Source organism: Telmatherina bonti (assembly GCF_933228915.1).
Source record: "Telmatherina bonti genome assembly, chromosome: 10".
Taxonomy (NCBI): domain Eukaryota; kingdom Metazoa; phylum Chordata; class Actinopteri; order Atheriniformes; family Telmatherinidae; genus Telmatherina; species Telmatherina bonti.
The window spans coordinates 19862653-19884171 of NC_136628.1; the positions used below are offsets into that span (position 1 = coordinate 19862653).

General features: G+C 37.3%; 2 protein-coding genes across 2 annotated transcripts in view; one reads left to right on the top strand and one right to left on the bottom strand.

Moving 5' to 3' along the window:
* Positions 1-1520: 1520 nt before the first annotated feature.
* or30bu1 (odorant receptor, family 30, subfamily BU, member 1) lies at positions 1521-2891 on the top strand (the record flags this gene model as incomplete). The annotated part of the gene is made up of 4 exons (XM_079247377.1): positions 1521-1743; positions 1905-2082; positions 2170-2473; positions 2598-2891. The coding sequence occupies 4 exons, from the start codon at positions 1521-1523 to the stop codon at positions 2889-2891; spliced, it is 999 nt and encodes a 332-aa protein (XP_079103503.1).
* A 6387-nt stretch (positions 2892-9278) lies between these two features.
* Positions 9279-21519, bottom strand: part of ubl3a (ubiquitin-like 3a) — a 34764-nt gene continuing 22523 nt past the window's right edge. The window contains exons 2-5 of the mRNA XM_079247767.1: positions 18293-18401; positions 14565-14651; positions 11739-11816; positions 9279-9600 (exon numbers count right to left, since the gene is read on the bottom strand). Coding sequence (XP_079103893.1) covers positions 9548-9600; positions 11739-11816; positions 14565-14651; positions 18293-18401 — 327 coding nt within the window. The 3' untranslated portion in view covers positions 9279-9547. The remainder of the gene's footprint in view (positions 9601-11738; positions 11817-14564; positions 14652-18292; positions 18402-21519) is intronic.

Consider the following 21519-nt stretch of genomic DNA (forward strand, 5'->3'; position numbering starts at 1 on the left):
CCAAGCCTAAATTAGCTGACTGCACCTTCTTAACAAGCCACATGCTATTTATTCATCATTAGTTAATGGATGCAAGAGCAGAATCATGTTATTTTTTAGGGCTTTTTAAAACTTAGAAATTAAAATTTAATTCTTCTTCTAATTTTACTGAAATTTCTTAAAAGTTGCCCACACAGTGGTTTGGTGGTGCTAAATCAAGCATGAAGCTCCATTAGCTACATATATTATTTTTTATTAACCAAAAGTTATTTATGTGGTACAATACTAACAGTTATCTCATGTTCACCTTAATAGGTTCTTAATAGGTTGTAAAATTTTGACAATAATCATAGTAATAAGCACTAATAAGCGCAAACCTCCGGCAAGCACAATGTGTAAAGAATCCTTCAAAAAAATCCTGGATCCAAACAATGATCCAGATCACCACCAAAATCAAATCAATTCTTTCTTTTCACATTTCCAACAACTCCTGAAAATTTCATGAAAATCCATCCATAACTTTTTGAGTTATCCTGAACACAAACAGATAAACGCCGGTAAAGACATAATCTCCTTGGTGGAGGTAAATATCCACTTAATATTTGCTTGCAGAACACAGCAATGTAGTGGGGAAAATAAGCTGACATTCTGCAGAAGAACACACACTGAGGAGCAATCCTCTCTCCAGATATGAGACAATCAGTGGTGCACGACTCGCACCTGAAGGGTACAAAGCGAGAAGAAAGAAATCCCATCTCACCAGACAGATGTGGGAGAAAGACTCACTTACAAAACATTAACAGTTGCTGCAGGATACTGAATTTTTATTAATCGATTTATTTAGAAAAACAAATTTTAGTTTGAGATTTGCATTGGGGTCATTACGGAACAAAAAACAGGCTTTGTTAGCACAAATAGTGCCCCCGTACTGTTCTAGCATGTATTCAGGAAAAAGAGGTAGATTACAAGAAGTTTTTCAGGCATGAATATGACATTATCAAAGAATAATGTTCTTTGAATAGTATGTGGTATATGAGAATAACACTAACCTGCTTGGCCTTGAGGTTCAGTCTTTTCTTTTTAATTAACCACTGAATGTATCTGGATTATATTTCCTTAGCTGTCTCAACAGTGGGAAACTTCATCAGTATTTTCAATCATTTTAAGCATGGCAACATTTTTCTCTTTAAAAACCTGAGAAAGAGTAGAGAGTTTAATTCACTTCTGTCATACCTTTAAGTCTGTCAATACCAGATGCGTTAAACCAACCATAATGGTTTCTAAAATTAACTTGTTGCTGAAGGGTTTCTTACATCCTCTGAATGAGCAAATTACTCTTCTGTTTCTAAGGGAAAGTTTAATCAACAAACTAAACTCTCTGACACAATCTCCCAATATAAGTGAGAGCTTATAATTACCAGTCAGTGTCAAATCATTTGGAGGAGGTAAGGACTCATACGCTTCTCATAATTCTTCCATTTAGCATTCATTGATATGCTGTTGCTTTGCTGGGAAACCCTTTGCTTTGCTCTGCTTTTAGTATGGCTCAAGTGGACGAGAACTACACACGGGTGTCAGAGTTTTTTATTGTGGGTTTTCCAAGCCTCCAGCCGGAGTATTTCTGCATAGTGGCCTGGTTCCTTTTCATCCTCTATGTGACCACACTGGTTGGCAACCTTGTGCTGGTGGTTGTGTTTGCCTTGGAGAACAGCATCCACAAGCCCATGTACATCATCATGGTCAGCCTGGCTCTCTCAGACATTGGTAAGAAAAGCATATTTTTCATTTATTAATTATTGTCCATAAAGTTTATTTATTTATGTTGCCTTTGCACTTCAAAAGTAATTAATAATAATTATAGCTTTCCTTTGCAATCTGCAGTACACGTCATCTCTCTTGATCTTTTTTTTTTTTTTTGTCTCCAGGTTTTATCACAGTGGCTTTACCGAAACTTATTGCTCGTTATTGGTGGAACGATATGAGTATTGGCTTCCAAACCTGCTTATTTCAAAGACACATGATCCATTATTTTGGCAGCTTGAACTCTTTGATTTTGCTGACCATGGCAGTGGACAGATATCTGGCCATCTGTTTTCCTCTCAGGTGGTAAAGACAAAACGTTTTAAACCTTATGTCTAACCACTCTCTTGAAACCGAAAACACCTATTGTTTCTCTTCTTCTCTTCCCAGATACCCCATGTTAATGACGAATCAAACTATGACAGGCCTGACTATCTTCTGCTGGGCTGTGGCACATGTCTTTCCAGGCGTCAGCTCCATCAGCTTTATCTTTGTGCCGTTCTGCGGGCCCAACCAAATCATACAAAACTTCTGTGATAGTGCTTCGCTTAGAGCACTTGTCTGTGCTGACATTACCCAGCTAAAAAGTGCTTCATATAGTACAGCAATGTTTATTCTCTATGTTCCTTTAGGAATTATCATCTTCACTTACTTTTGCATCATCGTCTCTGTCTTGCAAATGGGAAGCACACAGGTGAGGCTTTTTTCTTTTCATGTTATATGATTTTTGTCATTTCACTTTTTTTTAAAATTCCATTTAAATTCAATTTCATTTAATCATTGACGATGCTTTATGCTGAATATACTACTCTTCTCAGGGCAGAAAGAAGACTTTTTCCACCTGTGCTACTCAGAGCATCATCATTTCTATCTACTACTTACCACGATTCTTTGTCTACTCTGCCCCATACTTTCCAAACTTAACAATGACCCCTGACAGACGAATGGCCACAACTCTTTTCTACAGTTTCTTCCCCCCACTCGTCAATCCATTTGTCTACTGCCTGAGAAATAAAGAGATCAAAGAAATCTTCAGACACTGGTTCCAGAGACAAAAGGGCATTACACCCACAATGCAAGTTACAAGAAACACACTGACAAGTGTTCACTGATTATGCATTGTGGTTTATAAGTATTTCCATAACAATTTATCTTATTATAGCTTACAGACTATAATAAGTTAATTAGACTTATAAGAAATTCAGGATCATCATTTGCATAAACTGACACTCTTGCAAACAAGCTCATAACTTTTACTCTAATAGTATATGTATGTTTCTACTGTCTGTATGCATATTCTAAATATACTGTGTCTTGCTTTCAAAAGATACATTCTGGATTCTGTTTCATAAATACAGTAAATATCTTCAAATTAAAGAAAAAATATGCTAACGTCATAGACAAGGATTTGGAAAATCAAATGCATATTGAAAGTTATGTTTAATGTTTACCTCTTTTGCAATCATCAGAACGCAATTAGTTTCAACAAGAAAAACAAATAAGAAAAGCTAGAAGAACAACAATTAGCAAATGGTGGTCATATCACTTTCACAATATCACTTTAAAGTGTCCTGTTTTTCCTTCCACTCACTAAATTACTTCAGCATTTCACCTGTTGAATGAATATATATAACATAACTTAGCTCACTTCCCCTAGTGGGAACAAGTAATAAGGCGGATTTTTATCTTTCTGCTAACCTGATGTTCTCAGCCATAAAATAGAAATCCACTTTAATTTCATGGTCTGCATGTCCATAAAGCAGATTTTTAAAAAAAAAAAAAAAAAAGAAAAAGAAAAAGAAAAAGGAAAAAAGACATTAACATAAGTGTGTTGTATCAAAACAGCAATGATAAAAAGCACTATAGTGGAAAAAATAAACTTATGACTGCAGATTAAATGTTATTTAAGTCATTGTAATTTCATTAAGTAATATAAAACTATTTGATATGTTTGTGTGGTACTATGTTAATCATTTTACAATGATGTCTGACAATATTGCTTGCTATGACGATGAATAAACACATAAACTTACTATTCTACTCATACGGACTTCATACTTTGAGTACCATAAAATATCATTGTATGAGATTATTAATAACTGTATCATAAATCCTTCCATGACCTCTAGGACAGAGGTACGATCTAGACTTACTATATGAATGTCACTTTTGTTATAATGTTAAATTATTTAAATGTTTTTAAATAAGAAATGTGCATCATAAAAAAAAACTTTTTAAAAAATTATTGGAAGTAAATTGCTGCTTCTTCCTTTGGTATCGTCATATACTGTTTTAGTTTATTTAATTGTATGGCAAGCCAAACCTGCCTTTATCATAATAAATAAATGAGGAAGTGTGTCATTTTTTTTTTTCAATTTGTTTATCCATTTATTCACCTGAAATATTTTTGACAAATTGTCATGAAGCTAATCTGCCAGAAGATGGCACCATCCACAATCTTTACGGTGCTTTCCAATGAAGTCAACTTACTGAGAAAAGATATCACGTCTTATGTAATATCTGGATTTGACCCCATAATTACAAATTGCCTACACACACGTCCCCCTCATGTGTATAAGCAGCAGATACCACCATGCAAAATCAAACTGGTGTCAGACATCTGTGAACATCAGACATCAGATTCACATCAGTTTTGTTTCTATGTTTATACCTCTTTGCTGTGTATGTCACATATATTTCAAAGATACAGCAACATTTTCCCTAACCGTGACCGACACAACAACTACTTTAGAGATGCAATGATTCCAGAGACCAGTTCCATACAAACAGAATGGTATTTTTGACTGGAGCTTCTGTACTCACAGCCCTCTCTGTCTGCACTCAACCTCTTTTCATGAAGGGATAATAGTTGTATTCATGTCTGGCCCTTGTTACTGGGTAGTGGATGCAGGGTGGAGAGATGGGAGGGATAAAAAACAGGGAAGAGGGAAGAAAAACCACTTGCGACTGACAGCAACAGAGGTACAGTCATCAAGTGCAAACGAAGCTTTTCACAGCTCCTTCCTCAATGTGCTGCTATGTCTTAGTCACTGATTTATTATATTTTAAACTTGCAACAAGCCCTACATTAATGTAATGCTGTTTGCTTAGTGTGTCATTAACCAATTCATCAGGCATAACACGTTTGCAAAAACAGCTAACAGGATGGCAGACTGATCTGTACTCTTTGTTCCACGTCGTTCTTCCAGCTGCTCTTTGGCCCACTCAGTGTTGTGCAAACTGGACAAGTGACTGAATAACATCACATGTTTGTCATAAAAAAATGATGCAATTTGATTTTAGTCTCTCATGTATTAGAACTTAATCAGTTTGAAGGTTAAATGAGTGGAACAAGTCTTTTCTTTTTTTTTTTCAGGAGCTCTAATAAGCTTTTTGTCTTTCATAAGTTGGATGTCAATAACATCAGTTCTAAATGACAAGTTGCACTTACACTCCTGCCTTTAAGGGTTATCAGTAATACTACAACATAGATAAACAAGTGAAAAACGTTTGACTACTCACAAAAAACATCCCCACATTTGAAGTGGGATGTTAGTACTTTTGAATGCAAATGTTTCGGCAACTTGGTTGAAATTTCTGTAACTGTAAAGGTTAATCAAGTAAGATTATCTGCTTTTCATAGGTTACATTAAAGTTAATAAAAATGAATATAACCAATTCCTGTTTTACAGTTTCTCAGTAAGAAGAAAGAGGAAGTAATTAAAAAAGCAGAGTCTCTGTTTTGTAATTTTAATGAAAATTATTCAAGCTTGTACCTAAATTCTGTAGACTCTACAGTCCCTTCTCTAAAGAACATTTTATGGCTTTTGACTTATTAGTTTATAGTATTATTGTGCTAACAGAAAAAAATAACCTCAATAATCATAAACATCAACCTCAGCTGTTGTGGAAGGGGGGGAAAAAGACAACAGTCTGTAAATATTAACTTCTTCCATGGCAGAAGAAATGCCAAACATCAAACATGAATCACTTAGATGAGCCACACACTTTCTCAGGTAACATTTTCATGCTTTGCCCGTTATATTTTTGAAGTATGTTGGTAAAAAAAAAAAACATACTCAGTCAACTTCATAACCTCTTTGGCTGAAGTTTTAAAAGGGTCCACAGTAAAAATGTACTTCATAAGTCTTTCATAAAGTCAAGTGTGAGGAAGAAAACATAGCATCCATCAGCTCTAATGGTCAACATATCCAGACAAAAATCCTCGTCCTTATCAGATTTTAAAATAAAGTAAATATCAGACGAGGTCTGAACTTTGATTGACAACTGAAACAGCTTGATTGTTTCGTGTTTTGTCAGACAAAATCTGTTGTATTTTCTTACTGCTGTGCTTAGGATCATTGACCTGTTATATGACCAAGTTTTGGCCAAACTTTCGCAGCCAAGTGGCCTGGAATAATTTCATATACAGAGGAGCTGATTCACTATTTAATTACTGGAAGATCCGGTTCCAGGTGATGTGGTTTCCAAACCAAGTCACCATCCCTCTAATAGGCTTACTGTGTTTAACAGTTAGTCTAAGGTGTTTGTGCTGATATGTTGTTTAGTTTTCACTAAAGGTGGGGATGTGGATTATATCCAAAACATCTCCACTGAAGCAACATTCCCTAAAGACAGAAGGCACTCTCTGCTGCACATCTTCTAAACTACTTCCACTTTTTCTGACGAATGTCATGAATTGAACATTTAGCATGTTAACCTTTTTTTTTTAGATCCTTGACATTAGCTGCATATATTTGTTGTTTGTTTTAAGTTTATCAGAGAGCTGCACAGTCTGAACTCAGGGCGAAGTTGCCAGAACATCAGAATGTCAATTCCTGGAAAGATTGGCAACTTTTTAATAATACCTTATATCTATGTCATTTCAATGGCCTTATAATCCCCTAGACTGATGGGCACCAACTCTTCTTTTCTTTTTTTTTTTTTTTAAAGATCATTGCCCATGTACTTTGCTCTTGTCATTAAGTAACCATGCATCTGCAACTTGCATAATAAGCTCTTACTTTTATAGAGGAGCTCACACATGCTGATGGTCAATTAATAGAGAGAATTTGATTGACATCAGGCAGCTACTTCACTTCTTAATATGGAAGCAGTGAGGTTGTACCTTTTTGTGATATAATTCCTCAATATTTTGGCTAAGTATTTTTTAAATAAATAATGATAGAGTGATATATATCTTGCTTGAAATGTTTTTAAAGGTTCCACTTGGTCCTTGGTGAGGAAGTCCCATAGAGAATTTTGATAAGTTCAGGCCATAATTTTTGACAAATGGTGACATGTTTGTTGTTCAGAGGCATTTCATATTAATTTATTTCTCCTGCATTTTTCAAACAGTAACAAGCAGTAAATAAGAAACTCCACAAAACTATTCACATTATCAGAGATCTAGACCAGGTATTGTTCTGACTTCATTTCAGACCAGAATGCTACATATATTTTAGTCCAGTTATCTGCAGTTGTACATACACTGCACAATATTTTATACACAACACTGTAAAATTGTAGTTTTTCAAATAACTTAATCAACTAGAAGATTAAAACATATAATTTTAAAAGATTATCTTTAACATACATGAGTATAATCAGATAAATATACTCAGATGTTTAGTGGGCTTTTATTAACTTCACTCCTTAAATCTAAAAAAAATGTGATTAATTTCAATAATAATTTGATCAGAAATTTAGCTAAAAATAACAAACATCTGGTTTAGTATTCTGTTGGTTCTATTGATCCCACAGTAGCAAAACTCTTAACATAATTTATGCGCAGTGAGTCATGACAGTAGAAAGTACACTTCAATAACTTTTATTTAGTTTACAGCTGTATTCCATTTTGGAGACTGGAGGGAGGAAAGGGAGCATTAGTGCTATTTACAATCGGTTTGAAAACGTTTATCTCTGTACAGATTTGAACCCTGATCAATATAAACAATATTTTAAGACCTAGTGCTGTTAAAAAGCAATTCTTTAAAGCAAAAAAACCACAAAGGATTACATTAAATTATGAACAAATGGAAAAATAACAAAAAGAGCACAAAAAAAAGAAGAAAATCCATCAGTCCATCAATGATTAGGGAGGATTTGCTGCTGTTAAGCACAAGACGTTGTCAGCGAGTGACTGTGAACTGGCTAGAAGTTAACCGTATACACAATCAGACTAAACACCAATAGAATGTATATCACCAAGATCTAAAGTCATCATGTTCTATATAAGATTCATATTAAATATATTCTACACGTTGCCTAAGTTTGGAGCATAACTTCCATTGGAAACATATAAAATAAAACAAACCTTTTTATACATTTGTATTAATCTGATGAAGGAGCACATGCTTCAGGTGTGCAAAGTGGACTTCATTAAAGTAGAACATGAATTAAGGAGAGAGAGAGAGAGTAAGAAGTAAATTAAAACAAAAAAAATTGAGCATTTTCATTCATTTCTCTGCTTATGAAGCAACCTTCGAAAAGATCCTTCAGAACACTGACAGGAATGAGGAAGCTGGGATCGTGGAAGGAGGAAAGGTGACATACTGTTTTTAGATCACAACACTTGTCGGTCATTAATATGCATGGACTGTCAAAATACAGTCACAAAAGTCATGGACAAACAAATATCCAAAACAAGACGACCAACCCTGGTTGCCTGTCTGTTAGTTTGCTTGTTAGGCTTTGTTTGGCTAAAAGAAGACGGACTGAAAGAGCAGGATGTGTTCGGTCTGTACAGCGCTCTGCAGACAAAATGGAGTCATTTCTCTCTTGTGACCTTTGAGGGCACATGTAGCGAAGGGCAGTAAAAAGAACACAGATGTGCGGGTGTTTGTGTGTGTGTGTGTGTGTTTACTGCTTGTAAGTGAGTGTGATCTAGTTAGAGTTCTCTGATCAGGCACATCAACGCTTCGTCTGCTGCACAGAGGGATTTCACACAAACACATATGGTTGGATGTGGAGACTGGGTGTCACAGTGCGTGTGTGTGCACGTGTGTGTGTGTGTGTGTGTGTGTGTGTGTGTGTGTGTGTGTGTGTGTGTTAGTGAGCTGTTAGTGGTTCAAATTCTCAGCATTCTGTATGAGATAACAAGGCCACACGCACAAACTCGGGCACTGCATTACAATGACAACCAGACAGAAAAAGAAGCCAGTTAGAAACTAACTTAACGGACAAGCCGAGGCTCATTAGACAAAGTGTGTGTGTGTGTGTGTGTGTGTGTGTGTGTGTGTGTGTGTGTGTGTGTTGCTCATGCGTGCTTGTGCACATGTAAATAACAGAAGGCTTAAGAAATAAAGAAATAAAGAAGAAAAAAAAAAAAAAAAACCACATGCAAATCCAGTTCCCTCCTCCATTTTTTTTGTTTAGTCATGACAACAAATCAAGTACAACAAAATAAATCAACTCTTCTTTTTCAATTTCCTGCTCCCCAATTCTGGGTCTTGGATCAGCCTGATCCCACTGTGTTCCTATGTTTGTGAGAATGAGCAGTGTGTGTGTGTGTGTGTGTGTGTGTGTGTGTGTGTGTGTGTGTGTGTGTGTGTGTGTGTGTGTGTGTGTGTGTGTGTGTGTGTGTGTGTGTGTGTGTGTGTGTGTGTGTGTGTGTGCGTTAGGGGATACAAAGGAAAGGTGTGCATTCGTCTGTGTGCATATCCGCATTGTGGACAGGCTCCAGGACAGGGGACAAGCTCACTAGATCCATGACATTGATGGCATGAACAGATGAGAAGGATGGAGGGCTGGCAGCGTAGGTGTGTATTTACAGGATGACACAGCAATTACTCTCCCCAGTCTTCTCTCTATTCCTTTGACCTGAACAAACACACACAAACAAGTATTATTATCATGACAAACTATGATCCAACACAGTCAAAAACTCATCCAGCTTACCAGCATCACAGAACATGTCATTTCATAACACACAACATGTAAATGTCATTAAATTTGGTTGAAAATGACTTTTGCTGGATCACAGTGTTCAGTCATCCTGCAAAGGGTTGTGTTGATCCAACACATATTTACAAAAGCACAATGATGGAATATTAGTTTGTAAGATCCATTTTCTATCACTGCTTTTTCATGTCTGGATGGAAAGTTAATTCAGAATGACAGGGTGTGTCCAAACTTTTGGCTGATACTGAACGTTACATATATAAAGTATGTGAACTTCAACCTTTGGTCCTTGAAGGTCACTGTCCTGCAGGTTTTATATGTCTCCCTGCTTCAACATACTGACTCAAATTAATGGGCCATTGTGCAGAATTTATCATGTAGTGTTTCTCAGTCCTGGTTCTGATCTACCACTGCCCTGCATGTCCTAGACATGTTCCTACTCCAACACACCTGAGTCACACTAATGAACCTACTCACAAAGGTCTTTGCAAGCTCGCAAATGAGACACTCAATTAATTCAGGTGTGTTAAAGTAGGGTTGCATCTAAAACATGCAGGGCAGCATATGGGCAAAACATATGCTAATGGATCCATTTTATGTAAATCAGGTGAGTTGGACCAGGAAAGCATCTAAAACCTACAAGCCAGTGTTCCTCGAGAACTAGAGTTCAAGATCCCAGCTCTAGGATGAGCAGTGAATTTATTAGTAAGATTATAATAATGTATGTTTGGTAGATCAAAAGAAATCCAGGTATCAGGTAGACTACTCACAAAAAGTTGGGGATATTCAGCTTTTTGCATGATGGCAGCAGCATGTACCTAAACACCCTAAAACCCTTAAAGGTAACTTGCTTTTGACATTCTCTCTCATTCGAAAAGCACATGTACGTCTTTTCAGTGTTTAAGTAAGCTAAAGCACTGTTGTCTAACAAGGAGCTGCAAAAAAAGTGTCCGGACCGTGAAGGGAGCAATAAATGTTCTGCTTCCATGACAACTTGTATCTATACAGTCATCTTCGTCATACTGTTTGCATTCTGATATCACCACACCAAGGCAACACTTAATGGAGGGCAAGTTATTGACCTGTTGTGGTATACCCACATGTTAGCTTTTGCACCAGTAAATTTCTTTAAATGAAGGAAGTACCATTGTATAACTTAACTTATATGTCCTACATATAAGTAGAATCATACAAAGGTACAAGGAAAAAATGGTTTTCTTTATAAAATGCATTGCTGATGTTTTTCATAAAGACTTGTACAAACCAGAAAACTGTTGGAAAAAAAATCTTTGCAAATGAGATCTAGGTCAGAGTACTCTGCTGCACCTAGATTTAAAACGTATTATGAATTACATCAGTAAATTATAAAAAAGAAAATGTCCTTCAGATTGGCTTCTGTCCATTAATTATATAACATAAGGTAAGTCATGCAAAATGACAATAAAGTACCACCAAATAATGTGTTAGGAGAAATTATGTAAGTGTTTTGGAAGGGCCAATTTACACATTAAACTACATAAAGACCTAAAGGAAGCATGAAAATCCCCAACGTCATAGTTAAAACAGTTAAAGCTGTTGCAGATGAATGTTCAGGATTGATCAACAGTTTCCCCACAGGATCAGATTAAACTTGAGCGAGAGGAAATCCTTTGTAAAAGAACCAGTTATGGTTTCATGAAACATTTTCTGACAAAAAGAAGCTCTTCAGTGCGTTTCACGAAGTTGGAAAATATTTTTCTTCCATGCTTTCTGACTTACTTTCTAAATCATTCTCCGGATTTGTAAATTTAAAGATTTCAGTTGAAATCAGTTTTTTTTAAAAAATAGTCAAAACGAAGACGCTTGTTATTTATTATGATTTAGAGCAGCTGTACATTCTGCACAACGTGTTGTATCTTTGGGATACTCTTAAAAGAGACGATTATTTGCACTAGTGACTGTTTCTGAAACAGAAGCCATGTGTAGAAATAAATAATGGCTGAGAGCAGAACATTTAAAGTTTTTCAGTGTGTGAAAAGCCCTCTGAAAGGAAAGAGGGGAGACGTGGAGCTGGTTACCTTGGGAATTTGGCTCAGGCAAAGTCTCTCTGGCAACTAAATGCATCACTGTGGTCTTCCCCAGGGGCAGCTTGAGAGCTGGCATTGGAGAAAGGAGAGCACCAGAGAGAAAGAGAGAAGATGTAAAGGTCATTTTCAGCAGGCTACATTAAATCTGTCTGCACAATGTCATTCGCCGTAAGTATCATTTGACTCTTCAGTAGCTTTTTGCTCAAAATTGAGCATAAATCATCATTGACCAGACAGGATCGAGCTCCACACTAAAGCTGTAAGAAGTGACTGAAGGTATCAGGATACATGACTGAGAAGTCATTATGCTGCACAATAATAACCTTTATAGACTAAAGAAAACTTAAAAAGGATACAACAATGTAAACATGTGTAACAAAAGTACTTAAACAATGTCAGTTACTTAATGACAGTGATTTGCTCATTTCTTTCACTTTAAAGGCAGAGTATGGTAAGATTTCAAGATTTCTTTCCACCACCAGGTGGCAAACACCAGGTCGTGAGCAAAACCACAAAACTGCTACCTCCACAAACGACCACAGGTTGGCAGTAATGAGCAAAACTTACCCCTCACCCCTCCGCTTTGCCAGCTCCAATGAGGGCAGGAATCGCTAGTGAGCTGTAGCTCAGAGCCGCTCGGCAATAAATGGGCTTAAACTCACCCTACTGGTGGAAAAAAAAAGTACTTTTTTTTTTTTTTTTTTTTTTTTTTACTGGTCAGAAAACATTCAAGAAGGGTCTTTGTCATTAATTAAACTTGTAATTTAATAACGCATCAAATATGGACATACTGGAACGTACATGTTTAAAAAACTATCTAATTATGATTGTAGTTATTTTTTTAGTTAATTTATTTTGAAAATATTGAAAATCTTACATACTCTACCTTTAACAGTTAAATACAGTGATTGAAAAAAATGAAGTGAAAGAGAAGATCTTGAATCGTAAGAAAACATTTGACATGTTTCAGTTTCATTAGTATTAGTCAGGGGATAAATCTGAGATTTCTAAATCAAGTGATAACAGTTTAGTCTTGATGTCCAATTTGAGCAGTTTTTATTTCATGCGAATAATCTTCCTCATCATCTGAAAAGTTACAAAAATTCAAACATGAGTTTCTCAAAAAGAGGTTTACGTCTCAGGACTAAAAACATGTTTGAGCGATATATTATTCGTGTTCAGAGATATTACGAAACTATACTGCAGGAAATATGTGCTTTATACCAGATGGTTACTCTGGATTAGAAGGGTAAAAGTAATTCAGAGGCAACCCAACATATCAATACACAGAGTTTTTTTTCTTGCCTCATTGTAATTCAGTTGTTTAAATATGCTACAGTGTTCCTTAATATTGTTTTTACACTTCAAAAGTGAACAGTGGCAAGTCTTACTGCCTCTATCGAGTGCCCTCATTCAGCATCATTGAACACAGCATTGTTTTCTTCCCATCAATGTTGATTGAAACTAGAGGCAATAAGTACCAGACAGCTACTCCACAACCGTTTAGCATGGGAATGAATGCTGATTGAACACATTCCTATTTGAACCTAAAAGCACAATGTTAGCGCATACTGGTGACTTTTTTGTCCTGCATTATGATCATGGTCTTCTGGAACGCTGCAGACTGCTTTCATTTCCGTGATTGAGGAAAGAACATTCAACACATGAGTGGCAGGTTTGGGAGGTGACCTTCAGTCGATCTACAAACCAAAGAGATCCTGCCAGCTCATCCTTAATGACAGCGGCTCAGACAATACCCCTACTCCACTCTTTGTGAGCATCTTTTGAAGCTGTGCCCTGAATCCATTACTGATTAAGCACCAGTCTTTCCATCTGCTATATCAAGAGTTACATTTCACCTATCCATAAAGTCTTTGAAACATCTGTCATCAAGTATTTTTCTGGCCCAATTTCAATTTATCAGGTTGTGAATTTTAATTCAGTGGTAGTCGTGGTTCTGCCTTCTTAATCTTGGACATTCAATTGAGTATTAGATACCTGGTACTTCAGGAGTCCAGGGATATGGTGGAAATGGAGGTCAAGCGGTACAATGACCACAAATGATATCATACAAAGTATTAGCCCCACTGTAACACTTGATGTTGAAAACCTAAATAAATGGAGGAATTTTGTCTCTTAACGGCTCAACTCTGAGCAGTGACTCGTGTAAGCCGAAACAATTCTTGTTAGTCTGATGATACTTTAAATCTATCTGTTTATATTTCAGAACCAATGGGAGTTTTGGCTCGACTGCAAGTAGATTCGGTGTTATTGTGCAAACACATTACACCCACAATAAGAGAATTATCAGATGGAGAGCACTGATGGGATGAGTGTAAAAGGGGTTATGGAATGCCATTTTATAACACACACACACAAAGAATTACATCGAAATTCAGTGAGGCGGATAAAAAATAAATAAAAAATGATAAAAATGAAACCGCTAAAAGCAAGAGAAAAGCGAGGTGGGATTGCTACATTAGAAGGCAGCATCTTTACTCCTCATTGGCAGCGTTCATTTTCAACGCCTCCCCTCCTCCTTCCCACTCTCTCCCCATCTCTGATCCCTTCTTTAGTCGACTCTAAAGCTCGTCTTCCCCCCCTTTTTTCCTGACCAGTTTCTTTCCCCTTTCTGTATTTCCTCTCTTCGTCAAAGCAGGCTTGTCCGGAGCACTGAGGTACCTCTGTTCTGCGGCTCAGGAAAAGGATGAGAACAGCAAAGAACTTTCCAGCAGCACACGGCTGTGATTTTTGTGCAAATGTCTACGAGCACATAGGCGTTTTTCTTTGGGCGGTGCAGCTCCTGTATTTTCTCACCTCCTAGTGTTACGTTGCCATGTAGAAAACGTCCCTGGTAGATCAGCCTCAAGATGTTAGGACTGCTGACCTGCTCCTCCTCCCAGTCTGATAGAAAAAAAGAAAGCAAAAATACAAAACATCATGCATACTGAAGATAAGTATTTGACAATATCATTCTATCATCAAAGATTGCATAACCTTTTTTTATTTTCAATTGAAGCTGAATTTGTTTGCACAAAGAAAAAAAAAAAAAATCTAATGTTCCCAAACACTGAAGTGGCATTTCTGCGGAAGACCCGGATGAGCAGATATGAAAAGAGGTTTTGAATTTTAAAGCGTTTTCGTCCTGAACAGTGTCAACACAAGACACAGTACTTCATACGGTGTAGTGGAACAAAGTTTGTCGCTGTTTGGAGAAAAACAGGACCACAGACAACCACACTGAAGATAATTTCATACATTAAGGCCTCTTATTTTATACCATTATTTCTGGAATGTGTAATATTTGGGCTTTGTGGGATGAGCAGATGCACAGGACTTGAGAAAGAGTTATGGCCAGAGAACATTAGGTGTGGCTGGGGAAGAGCTGGAGACAAGAGTGAAGGCATTACATGAAAGAGAAAACAGTGGAGGAAGTTGCATGGCAGCAGAGTCTGGCCACCAGATGTTTGTCTCTAGCTAAAGCGAGGGTGTTGCTGCTGACTGAGTGCCTGCTCTGGTCTCACAGGGTTCCACTCTGTTGTCTGGGAGGAACACAGGGCGCTTCCAAAACCGGCAGGCCTGAACAGAAAACTCCTGTTGTCGAGGAGAACCCAGGTCCATCTGCGTAATCTGTAGCTTTTTTCTTGCATTGTGGGCTTCTCTGAAGCTGGGATACATTCACAGCACCGTGAGAAAATACTGCACTTGGTTCAGTTTAGAAAGTGGTGAAGGGTCGGCAGTATCAAATGAATCCTGGTGTTGGAGCCTTTGGGGAGTGGGTGTATTACACAGATCCAACATTCCTGGATGCAATGATAATCAGGCTGAAAAGAGTTCACTCTAGTTACCCAACACCAAAGATCTAAGCATTCCCACACTGCTACACAGTCATACATGCAAGCGATCACAAGCGCCCATAAAATAACCAGTAAAACATTATACTGGCAGTGTTAATAGTCGTGAAAAGAGCAAATATTCTAGGATCTCATACTGAAATGAGCTCATTTTAACATATCCAAATGAGCCTGTTCATTAAAAGCATTTATTTTGTTTTTTGTTTTACAGATACATGCCCAGAAGTTACATTACATTCAACTCAGGTGTAACTACTCCTGAATAATATACAGCATGAGAGCACACGTAACATGATCATTAACAACTTCACTTACATATTCAATCAAATCTACAGTATGTAGATCTCTTCTATAAGGCAATGAGCAAATAATTTTAGTTTTGCAAATCCATGTTAAACAAAACTACTGTATGAGTAGCATTGACTATGTAAAGTCATCATGGAGTATGTAAGCCAAGCTTTCTATGTCACGGTGTCACATACATAATGATGTTCATTTGTCTTAGAATATTAATTTAACATGGAGCAAAGAAACCAGTCATTTGTTCATCTATAGGTCATAATTATGAATGAAGTTTTTAAGTGGATCAGTGGTTAGAAATTTTTTAGGGATGCTGGTGATTATAGACAAAATTGTATGGCAATATTTGCAAAGCAGAGAGCAAGAGTGGCATGCTGCAGCAAAGGAAAGGAAGGCATGCCTGGGTCTGCAAGCTAAAAATAAATAGCTTCATAGATGATTCTATGAAACAGAAATCCTTAAAGGACCACCTTTAAGGTAAGTTTTATTTTGGCTTTGGCATCACATCTGCATTTCCATCAGCATTTGTTTCTGGGCTTCTGCAGGATGACATGCTTTGATTGCTGTGTGAAAATGCTGAGTGCTGAGCTGATAGAATTAGAGTCAAGAGGAAGGCAGGCAGCAGTCTGAACAGTGAAGCTTATTGTCCGAATGAATTGGGATGGAAGAACCCACTCAGATCATCTCTCATTGGTCAAGTGCTGACTCGTTACTTCACTGGCACCAGGGCTTGGTTTTAAAAAAGATATTTTATAGGATGTATGATAAATGTAAGTCGATTTGAGCGCCACAATTTAATAATTCAGGTCCATTAACGTTTTACTTTTCATTGCAGAAGCAGATATAACTCGTTACAAATAGGTTGATGACTACAGCTCCTGCAGTTTTTGTGTTCAAACCTGCAAAAATTACTGTTGGTGTCATTAACTTATATTTCTCTTTTTTCTCTCAGCAGGCTGGTTAAAACTTGTGGCGCCTGTTGATCCCTTCTTCCTATCCTCTTCATTCCCAAGTAGTCAAGGTAGGTGGCCACCCCCCCCCATCAGCCAAAATCTGGGGTTTTAACTTCCTGCTAAAGAGGAAATCTTTTCCTTTTCATTGTCGCCCGTAGCTCCGTGCATACTCAGGATGGGGGATTGAATTAAAGCAAGTCTCAATTAAATTAATTGGTTTCCCTTAGCTAGGCAATTATTTTTAAGAGTAAATGGACTGTATGAAGAGCATTATTACTATAAATTGGTTTTAATTGGATAACAATAAGTTGAATTGATTTTATCTAAAAAGTGCCTTGAGATGACTTTTTGTGAATTGGCACGATACAAATAAAGCTCAGTTGAATTAAGGTCAGGTCAATTCAATCAAACACAATGGCTGCAATTATAAAATAAATTACAAATGTAAAAAAGAAAGAATCTCTTTCATTAAAAATTGTAGTTTGATTTAGTCTTGATTACGATGAAAAAATGACAAGACATGCATGCAAAAGCTCATATTCCACTACTCTGTAGCACTCCATTACACAATGTATCACATGGGAAGAATTCAGAAAAGTTAATAAAAAATAAATCAATTTTTAAAAATGCAGGAAATGAACACAATGACTTTTATTTTGGGAGCCTGAACCTGAATGTAGTAAGGAAACACTTTGAGTGTTGGTAATGCAAAGAGTCAGCATCATGGAGTACTTGAATGATTGTTATAATAAAAAGATATACAGAGCTTACACCACAATTATCAACTGTTAATTCCTTAAAAACTCTAAAGTTACTATACTTGTTTGACACTCAACTTTACTTCTCAACTTGCTGAGCAGGAAAGGATTTCTCTCTTTTTGCAGCTATGGGGAAGTCTACCAGGCTACGGGAGTGCTGAAGTCCCTCGCTTTGTCAAGTAGCTCATACCAAAAGTGATTATCTCACATCTGTCTCATAGTGTACAGCAGGTTATGAACTCTTTTCTTAATCTTAGAACAAAAAGAAACACAAGCTTCCTGCTGTAGCTGAAAGTAACACTACGAGAAGTGAGAAGGAACATAATCAGAAAAAAAAATGGCAGCTGAAATTAAGTTGTAAAACCAGGCTGCATTTTCAAAATAATTTTAGTTTTTATTTTTAAATAACCGTCTTTGACATCTGCTTAAAAGAAACTCAACAGTCTAATCAGATAGACATGGGTCGTGTCAGTTATGTTAAGTTTGATGTTATCCTGCACTATTCAGCCAATTAAGCAAAGGGGTGACCTATTTCTACTTCTTAATAGGAACTGTTCCATTACACATTACTTCTGATATTATTTATCACTGAAAAAGTTAAACATCACCTTTATTTTTTTGCTAAACAAACATCTGTATTATGTTTCACTTTCCACTGCAGTATAGCAGGAACTACTCACCCATTGGCCAGTTGTCATAAACATGTTTGGCAATGTCTGCTGCAGAGTCGTTGGGAGAAAAAAGGAACTCTTTCGTCTTCGAACTGACTAAAATAAGCCGCAGGTTTATCTGGAACATATGAAAAAAAACACAATTGTTGCATTAGTATGTGAGACAGAATACAGAAAGCATAACAAAACTGCATTACACATAAAACACTGTCCCACTATATATATATGTTGAAAGCACACAAGATCAAAAAGTTCCTATTAAAAGTCATTTTAATAGGAAAGAAGAGAAAGATGTGAGAACCCTGTGGAGCATATGTCTGTCGGATTAACTCTCAAATGTCTCTCCTACTTCCTTCCCACTGCCCCCCCCCCCCCCCCCCCCCCCCCCGCCCCCCCAAAAAAAAAAAAACCATGGCTCTACTGTACTCCATTGTCTCCCAGGTTTTCTCCCTCATTGACAATTCATTTACTTCCCACAATTGCCATTAACAAGACTGGTGGATTTGGATTTGCATGTTTCTTTTTTTAAACATATGATTTACAACAAGGAATTTTCCATGAGACCAACACCACTATCAACCCTCTGAGTCAGATGCAAATTGGAAGTATTTTGTTGTCTACTTTGCTTCTTGCAATTACTTTCAAACAATTAGGGCAACAGGTTTTTGCACTACAATTTTATACAGATTTGGTGATTTTATCTGGAAATGGAGTGCCCTTTTAAAACCTTGGCTTAGGAGGCATTCGGCTACTTTATAGACAGAAACAAGAAACCTTTTATAAAGTGACCACAACCAAATTTGGATCTAATTATTCTTAGAAACATGAATTTTTAGATGGTGAATCCTGACACCAAATGGATTATAATCCAATCCAATCCAGTTTATTTATAAAGCACCGTTAAAAACAACAAAGTTGACCAAAGTGCTGTACAGAAGAAACAATAAAACATACATATTTACATCATAATTGGAGCATCAGCACATTGTTAATAGTAAAACAACCCTTTAAATTAGTAAAACGCCAAAGAGAAAAAATGAGTCTTCAGACAAGACTTAAAAACAAGAAGCGATTCAGCCTGTCTAATGTACAAGGGCAGCTTATTCCACAACTTGGGACCAATAACAGAAAAAGCTCGGTCACCTCTCAGTTTACGCTTCGTCTTAGGAACCACAAGCAGAAGTTGATCTGTGGACCTCAGAGAGCGTGTAGGGGAATACCTCACCAGCAGGTCTGACAGGTAGCGAGGGGCCAGACCGTTCAGGCATTTAAAAACAAATAAAAGAATCTTAAAATCAATTCTGTAACGGACAGGGAGCCAGTGAAGGGAAGACAAAATTGGTAAAACATGGTCAGACTTTCGAGATCCAGTTAAAAGACGCGCTGCAGCGTTCTGCACCAGCTGCAGCCGTGCGAGAGAGGACTGACTGATCCCACAGTACAGGGCGTTACAATAGTCAAGCCGTGTAGTTACAAAAGCATGGATCAAAATTTCAAAATCATGTCTTGAGAGTGAGGACCTTATTTTTGCAAGCTGTCTCAGGTGGAAAAAACTTGCTTTCACCACAGCACTAATTTGTTTGTCCAATTTAAGTTCCTGATCCATTTTCACACCAAGATTGCAGACAGTAGGCTTAACAAACTGTGACAAGGATCCAAGGTTAACTGAGACAGCATCACCAACACTGCTAGGTCCAAGAAGAAGAACCTCTGTTTTATAAGCAGAAATGGCCTGTCATGTGACACTTCCTTTAGGGCAAGTAACCTCTGCACTGATGTTAGACTTTGATGCTCTCTGCAGGAGGTGGGAACACTTCAGCATTTGCACAAAAAAAAGGATACTGAGACAGAGCAAAAAATAAGTGGTAGCTTCCGTCTGTCAAAGAAAGAATGAATGACGATGGATGGTTCTTAAGCTGCATAAGTGCTTGGTTCTCCCACTTTAGATGCATTTAGAAAATGCAGAAGTGAAGTGCACACATTCAGTTAAAATATTAATCTGCACAGTAATTAAACTGACTTGCATTAGGATGCAGATCAGTTTCTTCCAAATATGGTATAGTTTGTTTATTAATGGCACAGTATGCCTTTAAGACCCAGAGCAGCAGTGTGTGTTGTGTGTTTGCCTCTGATAACTGTATATGTGTGACTGGCCTGTAGGCACACGCATGGCACAAGCACATGTCTCATTGTTGCTAGTGTGTTTCCATGTGCTTAGTGTCTGCTAGCCCCACCAAACCTACTCAGCTGAATGGCGCACGCACACACATACACACACACGTGCATATGTAAAAATCATATATAAAAAGTCACTGAGCCTGCTGCGATGATGTAACAGGGCTAACACCAACGGATTGAAAAGAAGATCTCTGTAAACACGTCGCCAAATCAGCTTATAGGTTCAAACAGGGACAAGCCATACAGAGACGTAAATACGCAAGCACACACACACACACACACACACACACACACACACACACACACAAACATGAACACACTCAAACACGCAATAAAAAAATTTGAAATGACTTTTTGTTGTTTTTTTATTTTTTTTACCTCAGCAGCGACAAACTGTCACAAATTTACGAAGCATAAGCCTCAGAAAATCTGTCAAAATGGAGCCAAGTCTGTTACCATGGTGACTCTGTGACCCTAAAAGCTCACAGGCAGGTTTTTCTTCAACAAACTGAGTTTCTCTCTGACTTCTTCCTCTTGCAGATTATAAGGCAGCTGTCAAACACTTTCAATTCCTCTTTCAAACATCTGATTCGAAATTATACATAATCAGGCAACCATTTGCAAGCATTTTGTATTTAGAGCCACCAAAATCCTGCTTAGAAGTGAACAGAGAGCTAATAGACCTTTTGGGCTGTACAAAAGAGCAGCAGGACTGCATATATCATCAGTCTCCATCAGTGTACAGAGGATTCATCTACAGCTCAGAGTTAAGTTAATACCCTCCATACAGAATGACTCGCTGTCATACGGGAAGTCCTTCACCACCAGGCTGCAACATTCATTCTTACATTTACTGCACTTTACCATAGAAATGACAGTTTGAATGAAGCTAACAAGAAAAGACAACAAAAGAACTCAATAATTATTTATCATAGTGAAATCAGTTTCACTGATCATATTACTTTAAAAGTCCAAAACTGGACTAAAATAAGTTTGAAAGTGAGTTTGTGACTAAGAAATGCATTTAATCTTGATCTGTTTATGTTTTGGCTGCAGGT